This window comes from Cydia amplana, chromosome 23 (assembly GCF_948474715.1).
Source record: "Cydia amplana chromosome 23, ilCydAmpl1.1, whole genome shotgun sequence".
NCBI classification, from domain to species: Eukaryota; Metazoa; Arthropoda; class Insecta; order Lepidoptera; family Tortricidae; genus Cydia; species Cydia amplana.
In genome coordinates this window covers 8,456,600-8,474,849 of record NC_086091.1, presented here as the reverse complement: position 1 = coordinate 8,474,849, position 18,250 = coordinate 8,456,600, and the positions used below count along the sequence as shown (strand labels likewise).

At 38.7% G+C, this 18,250-nt stretch overlaps 2 protein-coding genes across 2 annotated transcripts in view; both read right to left on the bottom strand.

The window, feature by feature from the left end:
* The window catches only part of LOC134658661 (tyrosine-protein kinase-like otk), a 67,498-nt gene extending 52,661 nt beyond the window's left edge, over window positions 1-14,837 (bottom strand). Inside the window, exon 1 of the mRNA XM_063514313.1 lies at window positions 14,412-14,837. Coding sequence (XP_063370383.1) covers window positions 14,412-14,460 — 49 coding nt within the window. The 5' untranslated portion in view covers window positions 14,461-14,837. The remainder of the gene's footprint in view (window positions 1-14,411) is intronic.
* Window positions 14,838-15,172: 335 nt separating this feature from the next.
* LOC134658901 (probable deoxyhypusine synthase) lies at window positions 15,173-16,435 on the bottom strand. Its single transcript, XM_063514550.1, has one exon. The coding sequence runs from the start codon at window positions 16,287-16,289 to the stop codon at window positions 15,177-15,179; it is 1,113 nt and encodes a 370-aa protein (XP_063370620.1). The 5' UTR covers window positions 16,290-16,435; the 3' UTR covers window positions 15,173-15,176.
* Between the last annotated feature and the right edge of the window lie 1,815 nt (window positions 16,436-18,250).

The window sequence follows — 18,250 nt, the reverse complement described above, 5'->3', positions numbered from 1 at the left end:
CAGATCAAGAAAAGTCTGCAACGATTTTGATAGCATACGCAGTGTCAGTGTTATTTATAAGTCATAATTTCATAGCAAACGTATAAAATAACACTTGCACTGCGTGTGCTATCAAAATCGTTGCGGACTTGTCTTGGTCTAACTCTATTGCCCTTATAACACTGGCGATATACGCCAGTCCTTAAATACTTCAAGCCGCAAACTTTATCAAAGGGTTTTCTAAAAACTGAACGTTTTAAAGCGGCAGTGTATGTCCAACTTAACACAATTATTCCGCTCGACAGTTTGCAGTGCGGTTGGCACTACCTGTCCAGGGTGACAACATGAAAATGTTTGTCAAGTGTATAACACTACCAATATTACATATATACTTGGTCAACCAGATCTTGACAGTAGAAAAAGGCGGCAAATTTGAAAAATGTAGGCGCGAAGGGATATCGTCCCATAGAAAATTTGAATTTCGCGCCTTTTTTAGGGTTCCGTAGCCAAATGGCAAAAAACGGAACCCTTATAGATTCGTCATGTCTGTCTGTCTGTCCGTCTGTCTGTCCGTCCGTATGTCACAGCCACTTTTCTCCGAAACTATAAGAATTATACTGTTGAAACTTGGTAAGTAGATGTATTCTGTGAACCGCATTAAGATTTTCACACAAAAATAGAAAAAAAAACAATAAATTTTTGGGGTTCCCCATACTTCGAACTGAAACTCAAAATTTTTTTTTTCATCAAACCCATACGTGTGGGGTATCTATGAATAGGTCTTCAAAAATGATATTGAGGTTTCTAATATCATTTTTTTCTAAACTGAATAGTTTGCGCGAGAGACACTTCCAAACTGGTAAAATGTATGTCCCCCCCCCCCTGTAACTTCTAAAATAAGAGAATGATAAAACTAAAAAAAATATATGATGTACATTACCATGTAAACTTCCACCGAAAATTGGTTTGAACGAGATCTAGTAAGTAGTTTTTTTTTAATACGTCATAAATCGCCTAAATACGGAACCCTTCATGGGCGAGTCCGACTCGCACTTGGCCGCTTTTTTTACTGACAAGATTTGGTTGACCAGTTATAAATACAGCTCGTAAATTTTGTTTGGCCATATCTGACAATGATGGACTGTGTGAAATGAAATTTTTTTGTATTTTTTTTTGTTTAATGAAAGAAAAGCTTTTGTACCCTCACTTAAGGTACCGTTGCGATTCTGGCTACACCAGCATTACTGCAGCAGTATTGCAGCGCGACATTACAGTAATGTCAAAAGTTCAGGCAGAAGCATCGCTTTTGAGTCTTTGACGTTTGCGGCAGGGATGCAGTTGGCATGCAACCGACTGCATTACTGCAGGAAACGTCAAACTTACGTATCACGGTGACGCAACGACCCAAAGTGAGTCCTGGCCTCCTACTCCAGATCAGGGATGTTGCGAACATCCGCATCCGCAACCGCGGAACATCCGCATTATTTTCAACATCCGCATCTGCATCCGCATCCGCATAAAATCGATGCGGAGCTTATGCGGATGCGGATGCGGATGTCGAATAAGTCGGTACAGGAACGTGTTAGCGGCGGCGTAAGTGCTAGATATTAATTTCGTCATTACCTATAACGAAATCGTCTAGATCCAGAAAAGTTGGCGAAGTTACTGTTTATTAAATATAACGCACCTACTATATTCTTGCTCAAATACTAGACGTTTCGTTTTTTTATTAAAAAAATACTAAAAATGTAATATTTGACGTTTTCTAAGTACCTAATCTTGACATCCGCATCCGCATCCGCATCCGCGGATGTGAGCCTTTAAATATCCGCATCCGCATCCGCGTCCGCGGATGTCAAAAAATCTGCATCCGCAACATCCCTGCTCCAGATCATGCTTTGCCTCTCGGTCTTACGGTACTTAGTTCTCGATAAAATTACCTAAATTTGATTCTTCTTGTAGAATGTAAATATTATAAGTGTAACTTAATTTTGATTAATTACAATAAGTTATTAATCAAAATGTTTGTTTAATTTTCAAAATTAAGTTTTATTATTGAGACATAAAAAGACAGACTAAACAATAAAACTAAACTAAATGTATCAAATCAAAATTAAGTTTCTCTTCCAAGGGGCGTAATTCTATTTAAAAAAAATCTTAAAAACACTCATACCCTCTTCGAGACATTTTAATCAAAAGGGCATCTCATGAAAAAGTTTTTTTCGCCATGATGAATATAAGAGCTCTCAAACTCTTGAAGGTATAACCAAGTTTTAAAATAGAAAAAAAAACAGTTTTTTTTTAAATCTAACAGTAGCGACCCGTAACACGTTTTGAGTACTCGCGACGGCTGAAAGCCAGGGGTGGATTTGATTTTCGACTTTAAGTGGTTTGTTTAGAGTTGGTTTTGCTGTGTATGTTTTTCCGATTTTCCTATGGGTTTAGTGAGGTGCAAGTGAAAAGCGGAAAACTTTGAGACTTCATTTACCAGATTTAGGCTGCGGTTCCACCAGAGATGTGCAAGGATGTGTAGCGAGGGATGTGCTTGTTAAGAAATAAAGTGAAGTGGTTCTATTGGTTCTTAAGGCAGCCTTAGGGGTGGGATACTTGTTGGTAATCTGACGGGGTTAAATTACATTTTATAGAAAATTTAAAGATTTTAAAGGAACAAGAAATTTTCACAGATGATGCATTTCTGCTGCCGCTATAAGAACAAATACTAAAAATAAAATAAATATTTAAGTGGGGCTCCAACAGTGGGGATACAACACAACGTGATTTTATTGCCGTTTTGTGCGTAATGGTACGGATACGGAACTCTTAGTGCGCGAGTTCGACTCGAACTTGGCCGGTTTTTTCAATATAGATGCCTCTATAATAGACGAAGACGAACCATGTGTTTCGCGGGTCTACACCGGTCTATTATTTTTTTATCAATAGGAAATATTTTTTATTATTGCAACCGCTTGCCGCCCATCCCTTCCGCCCCCTCGTTAGGAGCAGGGGGAGACGCAGGCTCGTAAATATGTCGGGTTTTATAGTTGCGCGCCCCTGCCTCGCCCGCGAGGGGCCAGGGATCGTCAATCGGTGGATTCCGTATTTTCCCTGGATTGTTACCGGTGGCTTGATTGCTTATCTGGAGATAATAGTGTAAGATCAGATTTGTAGAGGCACTTGAAAAAGGAAATATTGCTATTTTCAACTTCAATGCATTTCCTTAGGAAGCCACAGATGAGAAATATATTGTGCGGATTGTACGGTGAAGTCTTTTTATTCTGGCGCTTTTAAACTATTTTTTATACTGCGTAGGCGAGGACCCGCTTGTGGTACCTAATACTCGGAAGCCAAATCTTATGGACATTTGCGATGTCTGAGCTTTGTAACTATATAAGGAAGGTTATAGGCTGACTGTTTTAGGTATAAAATACGTTGTGGCATTAAGTCCACCTTTTGTACTCGTATGCTATAAAGGTTAAAAAAATAGGGCACAAGACAGAAATCTGACTGACACTACTTATTGATAAGAAACGACTAAGGGCCCGATTTGGAGTCTGTACTAGATATCTATTAGACATCACCAATATGTCAGTTTCAAACAAGTGTCCAAAGTGACGTTTTTGTTTGAAGAAACGTCACTTTTGACACTGACATATCTTGGTGATGTCTAATAGACATCTAATATTTGACGTATCTTAAGGGGCCCACTGATTAACAGTCCGTCGGTATCGGCCTGTCAGTTAGAACAAAAATTTGACAGTTCCGAACAACTGACAGGCCGATACCGTCCGGCGGACTGTTAATTAGTGGGCCCCTTTAAAGTTCGAATATGTCTGTAATTCATTCACTTGACCGATATATTAAACCGCCTTTACCTCCCTTCTATCTTCCCCTCCCTTCATAATGATTCATCAGGGGTATGAATGTTGCGTCGGTAGACTCCGATTGGTCGTTATGCGTACGTGTGGTTTCCGCATAATTCACAAAAAATATACCTTTTTAGGGTTCCGTACCCAAAGGGTAAAAAACGGGACCCTATTACTAAGACTTCGCTGTCCGTCCGTCCGTCCGTCTGTCACCAGGCACCATCACCCATACCGGAACCCATACCGGGTCTCATGAACCGCGATAGCTAGACAGTTGAAATTTCCACAAATGATGTATCTCTGTTGCCGCTATAACAAAAAATACTAAAAGCAAAATAAAATATATATTTAAGGGGGGCTCCCAACAAACACGATTTTTTTGCTCTATTTTTTGTTGATGGTGCGGAACCCTCCGTGCGCGAGGTTGACTCGCACTTGGCCGGTTTTTATAATTAAAGGTATATGAGAATGAGAATTGCTTTTTTAAGCCGGGTTCAGATCAAAAACTTTTTCATTTCTCATGCTCTGAAAGAGGGTCATTGTTGTTATAAAAGGTTTGTCTTATGATACATTTCTGCACTACGCATTTTACGTTCCAAGTACGACTATATTAATTTTTTTACGATAAGCAATTAAAGCTTAACTAACGCATTTGTTATACAATTTCCATTCTCCGATATGTAACTCCCCATTCAACGCGCTATGTTCTCACCAGTTGTCATCACAATATTCACAACAATTTCCGTTGGCCATGTCACAAGTCGCCACTGAAACAAGTCGAATGTCCCCAGGGTTCAGAATTGGAGTCAGTGTCGCACTCTAGCGTCTTAATCAATGGGGGAGCGGCGTTACACTAATTACTAATGCAGTTACTTACTCTTTGATTTCTTTCTTTGTCTGGCGGTCTAGCATGAGTTGCGTTCTCGCGCGCGACTCCATACTTGAAGTCTTTTTAGGGTTCCGTAGCCAAATGGCAAAAAACGGAACCCTTATAGATTCGTCATGTCTGTCTGTCTGTCTGTCTGTCCGTCTGTCTGTCCGTCCGTATGTCACAGCCACTTTTCTCCGAAACTATAAGAACTATACTGTTGAGACTTGGTAAGTAGATGTATTCTGTGAACCGCATTAAGATTTTCACACAAAATTTTTTTGGGGTTCCCCATACTTCGAACTGAAACCCAAAAATTTTTTTTTCATCAAACCCATACGTGTGGGGTATCTATGGATAGGTCTTCAAAAATGATATTGAGGTTTTTTCTAAACTGAATAGTTTGCGCGAGAGACATTTCCAAAGTGGTAAAATGTGTCCCCCCCCCCTGTAACTTCTAAAATAAGATAATGATAAAACTAAAAAAAATATACGATGTACATTACCATGTAAACTTCCACCGAAAATTGGTTTGAACGAGATCTAGTAAGTAGTTTGTTTTAATACATCATAAATCGCCTAAATACGGAACCCTTCATGGGCGAGTCCGACTCGCACTTGGCCGCTTTTTTTTATCTGATTTTTATTGAGGCTTTGGACACATACTCGAAGTCGCGCAAGATGTATGAAGTTGCGCGTGAGAACGCAACTAATGCTAGCAGCTAACTAAGGCCAGTGTATGATGAAGACAGAGCTAAATTTGTAAGGTTGGATTGGAAGTATTTTTTATTTAATTTTGCGAAAGTGACTCCGATTTTTTAAATTATAACATGTTAAAATTTTACGGAATCGCTATCCCCGGACACGGCGCGGAGAGAATGACGGATATTAAAATTTATATGATACTTAGTAGACTAGTCTCATCATGATCATCTTCCTCGCGTTGTCCCGGCATTTTGCCACGGCTCATGGCAGCCTAGGGGTCCGCTTGGCAACTAATCCCAAGAATTGGCGAAGGCACTATATAGCTTTTACGAAAGCGACTGCCACCTGACCTTCCAACCCAACCTTATTGGGGCCGGTTTCCTCACGATGTTTTCCTTCACCGAAAATCAAATGATATTTCGTACATAAGTTTCGAAACGAAAAATTCATTGGTCATTAGTATCGAATTGGGTTTGAACCCCCAACCTCCGGATTGCAATTCGCACGCTCTTACCGCTAGGCCATCAGCGCTTCCGCACTAACAGACTAGAGTAGAAATTAGTTTCATATTTCTTACTATATTAATATAGTCCGTCAACCAAATCTTGTCAGTAGCAATGTAAAGCAAACTAAAGTAGGGCAACACTCAAAGAGCAGTATTGCGCTAAGAAAAGCAGCAATGTACATCGAACCATAAGATTTTTTTTCCGCTGAGCGCGCCCTGCGTACGTCAATTCAAATTGTCACTCGCGGTTTATTGAAAAAAATTGAAACATGGACGGACAATTTAAAAGCGATGTTAAAACAATGTTAATCAAAATGATGAACAAATTTGAAGATATCAAAAACAACTCTCTATCGTAGTGCTTATATTCTCTTTGTTCCCTATGTCTTCTAAGTTTACTAAAATAAAATCATATCAAAATGCAGATAATTAGATAGTGCATATATTTGTTATTTACAATATAATATGCCACTTGTTAATGTAAATTAGTGTACTGTTCTGAATGAATATGACATACCTGTGTAATTTTTTTTATTGGTATATATTGTACAATATACATATTAAAAATAAAACAACTGATATTTGGGTGTTTATTTAATTTAAAGGTAAATAAGATAAGGGGCACTTTTCGACTTGGTTGCGTTGTACACGTATATAAACCGCCATAGGTAAGTATTGTCTGAAGAGATACTTTCTACTACGAACGCCTTATATTGGGCAAGATTTAATCCTGCAACAAACATGTATGGATTAGGTAGATATTGCGAAAGAACGGCGATATAATCAAGGCTCTTAATACTGTTTAAAAGGTTTACCTTTGTAAATAGTCACAAGTGATTGCTGAAAATATTAGACATGTGGGCCTATGGACGGTTTCCAGGACACAATTTATGGTCTTGTTGGATAGATTTAGGCATACGTTTTCATTTTATTTATGCCTTTTAACCCTAAAACAAAAAAACTGAACATAATCCATATATTATACTACTCTTTGACATAATCTTAAAAGTTCGAAAGAGTTCTTCCAGTACTTGTCATAACCTCCATTTTTAGTAATGTTTACCATCAACGAGCATGATTGTACATTGTAGGCCCCTTAGCTTTGCTTATTCTTATTTAATGTATTGGTATTTAATGGTGACAGCAGAAATATCTCTTGAAACAGAAACGATTCAGAATGAAAACCAAATGAAAACAAATAAGGTGACGGCTGTCATTCACGATATCACGATCCACATTCCACAGATAAAACACTGATGACACGCGTTTTGGAATTATTTGAACACAGTGTTGCTAACCCGCGATTTTTCAAATTTGCCGCCTTTTACTACTGACAAGATTTGGTTGACGGACTTTAGCTACTTACTAGCAATTTTAACATTCCAACCTTTTGGCAACCATAGATTATGGCAGTTTAAAGCGAATCCAGATGGAGCTTAAACTTTTCAATTAAAAAAGTAATAATCATAAAACTCGGCAAGCTATCTCCGCGGGGTCAACAGACGGAATCAAAAATATATAAACTATTATGCACTTTACTCCATTGCAATAAGGCGAAAATCTTATACATATTTATGATGACGATTACGAAGGAATTCCATTGTTGAGTTGGATTCTGGATTGGACCGCCGCCATATTGCTTTAGCAGATTGTAAGGGGATGAATATCGACATTATTGTATCATGTAAGCTTTTGCCCTTACTTTTGCCAGGTTTTTTATATACATTATTCTGCAAAATTAAACTTTTTTTTGTTTCTGGCTTTTACTCCCTGCAATTTTGTACAGGGTGAATTTGCCAATGTCGGAACTTATTTAATTACTTAATGTTGTAGTTTGTCAAAGGACTATCTCATTTCAAACATAGACAGAGAGAATCATACTATTTTTGTCTTACACTAGTACTAGCACCCAAAAGAAAAGGATGAGTATAGTTTTTTTTGTTCCTATTTACTTACTGAGAAATTAGCAAATCTTGTCAGTAGTAAAAGGCGGTAAATTTGAAAAATGTAGGCGCGTGGGATATCGTCCCATAGAAAATTTGAATTTCGCGCCTTTTTCTACTGACCAGATTTGCTTGACCATCTATATAATTATCTTTTATCTATCTTTAATAAGTGTCTTAAATCTGAATATTGAAGTATGTTATGTATCGTCCTATTCCCTCTGAATCAAGGTATGAATTATCCAAGCTGCGTCGTAAAGAGCATAAACACCCTATATAACGATGTGGAGAACCTTAATTATACATATTTCTGCTTCATTAACGAACCAACCAGTTTTTGCAGGTTCCATTGGCGCCATTTGATTGCATTGACCCCCGCTGCGAGCTACCTGGGATGGTGGAATATTATTCCTGCGCTTTGAAGAAACAGTGCATAATTAAAAACTTTTTAGTATTCGTTGTTATAGCGGCAACAGAAGTACATCATCTGTAAAAATTTCAACTGTCTAGGTCACGGTTCATGAGATACAACCTGGTGACAGACAGACAGACAGACGGACAGTCTTAGTAATGGGGTACCGTTTTTACTTTTTGGGTACGGAACCCTAAAACAGATTTCATAGACATTTTGACGTATGAGATAAACACTTCTACGCTCAAATTCATTTGCTGCAGACTTATCTTGGTACGACTCTACAATTTTTTTATTGAAACAAGGTGTTTATACGTTTTACGGGGTTTTCACCAAAACCGAAGGTTCGGCTTTGCTCTAGTTTCGGTCGAGGTCGAGACCAAACCTTTGACCGAATGATTTTTAGGGTTCCGTACCCAAAGGGTAAAAACGGGACCCTATTACTAAGACTCCGCTGTCCGTCTGTCCGTCCGTCCGTCCGTCCGTCCGTCCGTCCGTCCGTCTGTCACCAGGCTGTATCTCACGAACCGTGATAGCTAGATAGTTGAAATTTTCACAGATGATGTATTTCTGTTGCCGCTATAACAACAAATACTAAAAACAGAATAAAATAAAGATTTAAGTGGGGCTCCCATACAACAAACGTGATTTTTCACCGAAGTTAAGCAACGTCGGGCGGGGTCAGTACTTGGATGGGTGACCGTTTTTTTGCTTGTTTTGCTCTATTTTTTTGTTGATGGTGCGGAACCCTCCGTGCGCGAGTCCGACTCGCACTTGGCCGGTTTTTTTTTCTTCGCTCGGACATTAAAGACCTAAAGGTTCTGTCACACAGGTGCGTTTTCCGGGCGGCGCGTGAGCGGGGCGCGCCGCTTTTACATATAAAACGCTCACGCGCCGCTCACGCCCCGCCCGGAAAACGCGCCTGTGTGACGAAGCCTTAAGATGGCGTTATTCATAAACGGCTGCTAACTTAATCAGTTGATGATCGTCGTTTGTCCCTATCTGTTGTTATGCCATAGACAGGGACAAACGACGATCATCAGCTGATTAACTTAGCAGACGTTTATGAATAACGCCGTAAAATTGATAGACCGTTACCTATATTTTAAACAAGCCTAGATACACAAATATAGCTGGTCAACCAAATCTTGTCAGTAGAAAAAGGCGCGAAATTCAAATTTTCTATGGGACGATATCCCTTCGCGCCTACATTTTTCAAATTTGCCGACTTTTTCTACTGTCAAGATCTGGTTGACCAAGTATAATTTAGCCAATTTAGCCAACAGTTAGAAAAAATATTGCAAGTGATTATAAGTATTATAACATAACATTCTGGCATCGATTTAGAATAAAGAAGTGTGATCGATAAGATACCTTATTCCATTGTATTAAAGTTTACGAAATGATCCATGGTGGAAATACATTTCTTGTGTTTTTTGTGCAACATTAGCATTTTGACAACCGCTTATTTATATTAATGGGTGTTGTTTCAAAAAAAGATTATGAATTCTGGGTTCCGTTTTGTTCCGTCCGTGCCGTTGTAACATTTGTAATATTTTTTATGATATAGAAGACAAAGGAGCAGACGAATCTGAATGTAAGCAATTACCGACGCTTAAGGACACCTGCAACACCAGAGGGGTTGCATATGCGTTGCCCGCCTTTAAGGTACGCTCTTTTCTTGAAGTACTGAAGGCCGTAGTAGTCACAGTTTATTCCACAGTTTAATGTAGCTAATGCACAGCACAGTTAATTAATGTATTAGTGGAAATTATTTTAATTTTTAACCGCCTTCAAAAAAAAAGGAGGTTCTCAGTTTGACCCGTATGTATGTATGTATGTATGTATGTATGTATGTATGTATGTATGTATGTATGTATGTATATTTGTTCGCGATTATCTCGCGTTTGGCTGAACCGATTTTGATGCGGTTTTCAGAAAACTGTTTCTTACATTCTGGAGAAGGTTTTAGTATACATAGATCTGAGCTGATGCTGAACCCTGGCTGTACCTAGTGGAACTCAGGTTTGGTGCAACATAGGCTCACGCTGTTTTGGTCATCCGACACGCCTTGATGAGCACTTGGGAGAGCAGTACCCAAGATAGAGCTGATGCTGAACCCTGGATGTACCTAGTGGAACTCTGGATGTACCTAGTGGAACTCAGGTTTGGTGCAACATAGGCCCACGCTATTTTGGCCATCCGTCACATCTTGATGAGCACTTGGGAGAGCAGTACCCAAGATAGAGCTGATGCACCAAACCACCCTGGCTGGCAGGGTTCACCCTGGCTGTACCTAGTGGAACTCAGGTTTGGTGCAACATAGGCCCACGCTATTTTGGTCATCCATCACATCTTGATGAGCACTTGGGAGAGCAGTACCCAAGATAGAGCTGATGCTGAACCCTGGCTGTACTTAGTGGAACTCAGGTTTGGTGCAACATAGGCTCACGCTATTTTGGTCATCCATCACATCATGATCAGCACTTGGGAGAGCAGTACCCAAGATTGAGCTGATGCTGAACCCTGGCTGTACCTAGTGGAACTCAGGTTTGGTGCAACATAGGCTAACGCTATTTTGGCCATCCGTCACATCTTGATGAGCACTTGGGAGAGCAGTACCCAAGATAGAGCTGATGCTGAACCCTGGCTGTACCTAGTGGAACTCAGGTTTGGTGCAACATAGGCCCACGCTATTTTGGTCATCAGTCACATCTTGATGAGCACTTGGGAGAGCAGTACCCAAGATAGAGCTGATGCTGAACCCTTGCTGTACCTAGTGGAACTCAGGTTTGGTGCAACATAGGCCCACGCTATTTTGGTAATCTGTCACATCTTGATGAGCACTTGGGAGAGCAGTACCCAAGATAGAGCTGATGCTGAACCCTGGCTGTACCTAGTGGAACTTAGGTTTGGTGCAACATAGGCACACTTTGTTTTGGTTAACCGACTTGTCGTCGTGTGCCTATGTTGCGGAGTTCCACTAGGTGGGTCGATGAACTTTTTTCTAACTGCCTTTAAAAAAAGGACGTTCTCAGTTTGACCCGTATGTATGTACGTAATTATGTGTGTATGTTTGTTCGTGATTATCTCGCGTTTGGCTGAACAGATTTTGATGCGGTTTTCAGAAAAGTGTTTGTTACATTCTGGAGAAGGTTTTAGTGTACAGTACATGGATAGTTTGAAAAACCAATTGGACCCGGTAGGTGGCCATGCTATCGGTATACCTACCAACAAATTTATGTTGCTAAAACCGATTTAGATAAAATAGTGGGAGTGGGAGTCGGACTCGGACTGGGACTGGGAATGGGAATGGGAGTGGAAGTTGGAGCAATATACATACAAATCGTTTAGCACCAAAACGTCATATTATGTTGTGTCGCGATTATCATCGAGTTAGGCCATCACCAACGTTAGTAGACTAAATGGAGAGCCTAACAAAGTAGTATTTTAGCCCAAAACCTAAAATAAATGAAGTATCTACCTATCACTAAAAAGTTAAAAATAAAATAAAATAAATAAAAAATAATTAAAAAATTAAAAATAAACAAAAATAAAACCAAAATAAAATAACTTAATATAATATCTTTTTAAAAAAAAGGGAACCGCCTTCAAAAAACCAACCCACTGAAAAGTACAAAATAATTTTTATAAGGCACCCCTTTACGTGTCCAGTCCCTATCCCACGGCGTAAAGCAATTTTTTGCCAAAAAGTAATTAATACCTAATAATAAGAAAATTAATAATCATCCGGGTAATTACTTAGATTTTGAAGGCGGTGCCAAACCAACAAAAACAGTCTTTACTACCAATCAGAAAAACAATACGAGTACGTAGTACCTACAAGAACTAAATTAATGAGTAAACTAAGTATGTCTTTATAATGCAAGTAAGTACAGCGTTCTTCGTTGTCTAAAATATCGGTTCTCAAAAATTTTGGTTTGGCACCGACTTCAAAAACTAAGTAATTACCCGGATGATTATTAATTTTCTTATTATTAGGTATTAATTACTTTTTGGCAAAAAATTGCTTTACGCCGTGGGATAGGGACTGGACACGTAAAGGGGTGCCATATAAAAATTATTTTGTACTTTTCAGTGGGTTGGTTTTTTGAAGGCGGTTCCCTTTTTTTTAAAAAGATATTATATTAAGTTATTTTATTTTGGTTTTATTTTTGTTTATTTTTTGGGTTCTTTGAATGTATTATAAAATAATCCTTCCTACTCCTAGAAATAAAACCGCTTGAAACCCTTCACTGTAATGCTACGGAACCCTAAAAGCTGCCCTGGGGCCGCAACGCTCACAACTTTCTTAGGGTTTCTTTAAAATTGGAAACATTTCTGGGAAACTAAACTTACGTACCTACTATACATAAATACAGATAAACATGAACAGTTAGCATGAAAAGTTGCGGATCGAACTACGCGTCAAACCTTTGATTCTCTAATAATTTCGCAAAAAGGGATGTCTTGATAGAACAATAAAATTAGACTTTAACCTTTTCGACGCCGTGTCAAACACAAGCTGTCACGCTGACGCCACGTCACCAAAGTGTAAAAACTGAAATTGAACTTTATGCATATGCACGTAGGTCTATGTTGCTCTGTGATATGTGACCAATTAATCGGTCTTTGGCGATGAACCTACGGTGCGGATATATCGGTCATTGGCGTCCAAAATGTTAACAGATACCTTTGAACGAAAACTGTAGAGATTTAAATCTAGGTAGGCAGATACTATCTATCACATACAATCAATATTCGTTTAGTGGCTACAGTTCGCAGCAGAAGTAGGTAAGAAGCCAGGGTGGTCATAATGATCTACATACACTTTCATTTATTACCGAGTTGAATAAGTAAATGCAGCCCACAACTGATAATATACTAATTATAAGTTATAACAACAAATATTAATAGCAATGTATAGATTACATTGTTCAGAGTTCCAGACAAATTGATTGATCGGTATGTCAGATATTATTAACATGATCATAACATTCTTGTTATGATGGTCTCCATATGCAGAATGGGTAGGGATTGCATAAAAATATAAAAATAATATAATAATAATATTATTATTAAAGTATACTCCATTGATCCTCCTGGGACCCTGCATACAAACTTTTATGCATATTCCACAAGCTATTCTGAATTTTTAAAGAATAACAAACAGTTCCAAATTAAAAACAAAACAACTTCTGTACGGATATGATGGTTGTTCGTCTACGTGACAGTGTGATAAAACGGTATCCATCATTTTCAATCACGCTCTGTTTAAAAGTGACGGATATTTTGTCACATAATAGGCGGGCTAGGCCTCAGGAGGATAGGATAAGCATTAGTTAGTAGGGCTTGAGATTCAGACTGAACTAATTGTTGACTGGTAAATGCCTTAAGGTGATAGGTAAGTCCTCTTTGTTTTTAAATTGTGCAATAAACTTAGGTATAGGAAAATCCTCTTTCATATTCAGATATCCAGATAATGGCTAGCTCTATGGAGGAATCAGGAATGAGTTGGTTTTACTTTGGAAATTACTGGCCTGAGGTGTATAACAAAGAACTAAACTCTTTATTTAATTATGTTGTCTTTTATATGTATTGCACTTAACTGCACATAGTAAAAAAAAATATGAATGCACCAAACTGTAAACTTGTTTTGCACACCCTACTAGTGATTTCAGTTCAGAGGAGTCATTTAACTTATAATATAAATTACTGCTAATAAAACCCACAACAGATAAACTGATGTAACTTGTGAAGATGCGAAATTAAAATATTGCCTTCTTTTATTAAAAAGTTGCATTCGCTTACAATAGTTTACAATAACTTTTAAGGTCTTTAATCGGAAATTCGAATAAACAATACAAGTACAATGGACTCGATTATCGAGAATAGGTAGGTATTATTCATTGCAGTCGGAACAAAACACCGAACAAACGCATCTCGCATACCTAAGCGAATATCAAGTAAGAAACAGTCATTTAGTATTCATACTGCGTCTAGACACAGTAATATTGTCAAGATCAAAGAACCTAGCGACAAATTACACACTCCCGGGGAAAACTCTTTAATATCTGCAGCGAATGACCATAAAACTTAAAAATAGCACCGCAAAGGCACTCAGGATGCGACTTACCGGATAAAACCAACGAAAGGAATAAAACCGCTCGTAGAAAGCACATCATAAAACACTTATCACTTAAACTGGCCACATTAAAAAGTTAGCATTCGATTTTCGAACTAACTACGAACATTTTTAATTGAAGACAACGTTGGAAGTGGAATGTTGGGTTTTTGGAAGCCGAAATGTAAATATTATGCACCACTGGCACCGGCGTCCGGCCGGGCGGCGCATCAAACGATGAAAACGGCGAGCGCGAGCTTTGAAAAACCGCTTTCACGGACGGCACACAAACGTAAGAATTGGTGCATCTCCACACACACAAGCATGGCGGAAGGATTCCAGACAGCAGCTAACTTCATTGAATATTTGACAGTTCATTCACACCATTCACGTTCGGAAACCAAATCGAGAGATATCCTTTTCCTTTTATCCGTTAATTCCTTAAAGTATTTTAAAATTTAACAACGAAGGCATTCCCAACTCTAATGAATAATTTAAACTGATATAATTGCATAAATATCAATAATTGATTAAAAAACTAGTTACAGATTGAATTATATTTTTTTTAATGAAATGTGTATACATTTTTTGTTTCAGAGCGCACCTATGCTTTGATAAAATCACCGATAGATGTCACTTTGCACGTACTTCTGCTACTCGACGTTAGATGGCGGTGGCAATCAACAATAATAATAAGGTAGCTTTCATGACAACTTGCATTTAATTTTATATTTAAATAATTCCGTTTTAATAATGAATGAAACTATCATCTGATATTTACACATTCTTTTTATTTTTGAAATGATGCTTAGCAAATGTCTGAGCGACAATCAACGGAAATACCAAAGTAGCATCAGCGTACAACTTCACTGGTGTAGCATTTGGCTTGATTTTTCCCCAAGAAACCGCTTCATCTGGCCTGGCCCCAGCGTCACTTCCATCAAATTCGCTAGCTGTATTAACATATACAGCAAAGTCAGCGCCGTTTCTCATTAAATTTGCATTACAAATGTGATGTTTGATAACTCCTCCGCCAAGAATAACCATGCCAGTATTGTTAGCCTTAACTGCCATGGTGTTTAGTCTTCTCAAGTCGCCTAAAATATCAATTACAAGACCAGGCCGCTTGTAAGAGTGAAAATACATCATATCCCCCAAAGAACCATCCGTTAGAGCCGGACTGTATATTGGAATATTATTCCGCCATGCCCAGTAACAAACTGAGCTTTCATCATTAATCCTCTCACCAAGTCTAGCGATGATTCTAGATGGTGACCACACTATCCCATCTCTAATCTGTTCATCAAGCATTTCATCCAACAACGGAGTGACCCACTCTTCAAAACGGCAATAGTTATCATTAGGTACTAGGAGATTCCCGATTCGGTTAATACCGCGGATTCTTAAGGACTTCCCGCTCAAATTAAAGTCACCAACGTAAGTAGGCGCGAGGCATTTGATGAAATCTTCCTCTACACCACCAGCGGTTGTCACAATGCAGTCAACAAGTTTATTTTTCACAAGAAATCTGATCGTATCTCTCAAGCCGGAGGATATCATGTTAGAAGTATAGCCCAAAAATATAGTGCAGTTAGTTTTTTTCTTGATAAAAACATCCTCTTCGTACGGATCGCTAGTTTCTTCCGTCAAGGCAACTGAGCGACATTTGAGCATTTTATTGATTTCTGCAACAGCTTTCCCGAAGCTTGTGGCTTGGAAACCAGAGTTCACATAACTCTCGAGTAGCTTATTGTAGTCTGTACCGAGCTCCCAATTATACCCGGTCACTATGGGGGTTTCAGCGGGCAATTCTTGGCTGGGTTGCAGCACAGCGTTTAGCGCGACATCGGGGGCAATAACCTTGTCTTTCTCGATTATAACTCGATCCATGATTATTAAATTTATTCTTGTTCAAGTGCAAGTATTCACATTTAAAAGGAATCGTTTTCTTAATTAAAACACGAATGACGATGAAAATGCGTCGAAATTTTTGGCCGATACGAAAAAATTTCAGACAATTTGACACTGACGTTTGATTTGACAGAAAACGTCAAAAAGCAGCTGTTGTGTGTTGCCAACACCCAAGGAATTTATAATTTGTTTTATTTTCAGTAAAAAAAAAAAAAACAATTAAACTTGGTCAAGCAAATCTTGTCAGTAAAAAAAAGCGCGAAATTCAAATTTTCTATGGGACGATATCCCTTTGCGCCTACATTTTTCAAATTTTATTATTTTGTTAGATGACAGAAAAATATAAAAGCATCATCTGATCTTTAAAGATGGTCAAGCAAATCTAGTCAGTAGAAAAAGTCGGCAAAATCATAGAGAAAAAAATACATAGATTGCTCACTCCATACATCAGTTTTAGTACCAAAGAGACTATTAGCATCTAGCATCGAGTAGCGGAACTATCAGTACTGCCACAGAATAAATAGTAGTACTAAGTACAGAAGACTCACTCTCTAACAAAACGCGTCTGTTACGATCAGGACAGATATGGCCGCTAGGTGGCGACAGCGCCACGCGCGGCTTATGGCTAGCCACCAAAATTGGTGTGGAACGGATGTTCTTTTAGCTACCTGTTGCAAAGCGACGAAATCGCGGAGTGAGCCACGCCTGCCGACGGCGAGCCAGGTGTTGATAGAGTCTGTGCGGAAAGAGAAGAGTCGTGAAATGTCCATGGGATTCTACGCGACTCTAGAAAGCGGCCGTGCCGTGGGCATCATGTCAAACGATTCTTCAGAGCACAGCCCATTGTAACAAGCGCCAGAACTCACAAGAAGCAAAGTATCTCTGTAGACTTATATTAAGGCGGCAGAGATGCCAGCGATAACCATAGGTTGGAGCGAGACAGTGATCGGAGCTTTCGTTCCCACCTATGGTTGTCGCTGCCGCCGTCGCAAGTCGCTCAATGTCGTGGCCGAGCCGTAAAGATTTAATATATCTAATGGTTCTGGGAGTTCAGAGAGCCCCGCTTTAAATGTCTCTTTTCTAATGAAATGTGAAAGATGCATTTAAGGAAGTTGACCAAAACAGCCTCAATACGTAATAACTACTATTAAAACTTTAACTGCCATCGAGACCATTTAACTGCGCTGTTAGCTTTAACCGCCCTAAAGCATTAAAAGCTGCCCGCAAGTTCCCATCGTATCCATCAAAAAACCAGTTAAGTATGATGTCTTTATACTTAACAATTTTACCTTGTCGGAGCTCATCTGTATGTTGGTTTTGTTCAGTTTCTTTAACAGTTTGATACAACTGTGCCATTAATATCCACCTTAACTAAGATTAATGAAAGTAAAAGTTTTCTTGCGCCTGCGCTCCTCTTGACAAACAAGTCTTATATTAGAAAAATATAGAAAGGATATTGCACCTTATGGCTTATGCTTTAAGATTCGAATAAGATTGTGCGGTTATGTTACTTGTAACGTTTTTGGTGTATGATCATAATTGCGTCACAGATAAAATGTACATGGCGAACGGTTATTATTATTATAAATTATTTTCAATATAATTTTGATCTAAAATTATGGAGTGGACAGGAATGTGCTTTCTAAAGGTTTGAAAAGGCAGTGCTAACCTAACCTACTTATCCGCATAACTGTTTAAACAAAAAACCAATTTTTTTAGCTTCCTTTCCTCCACACATGACCATTTTGAATATTTTCCAATAACCGAGTCAACAAAAAAAACTCACGAGGTTCGGTTGAAAAATTCAACCTTCGGTTTCGCTCGGTCAAAGAGAACAGAAATCGCTAGCATCTAGCGATAGCATTCTTTCCCATTTTCCATTTTAGCAAAAAAATGTCACCTATACAATTATTTCTCTTCCCCCTTTCCCTTTGCCTGGT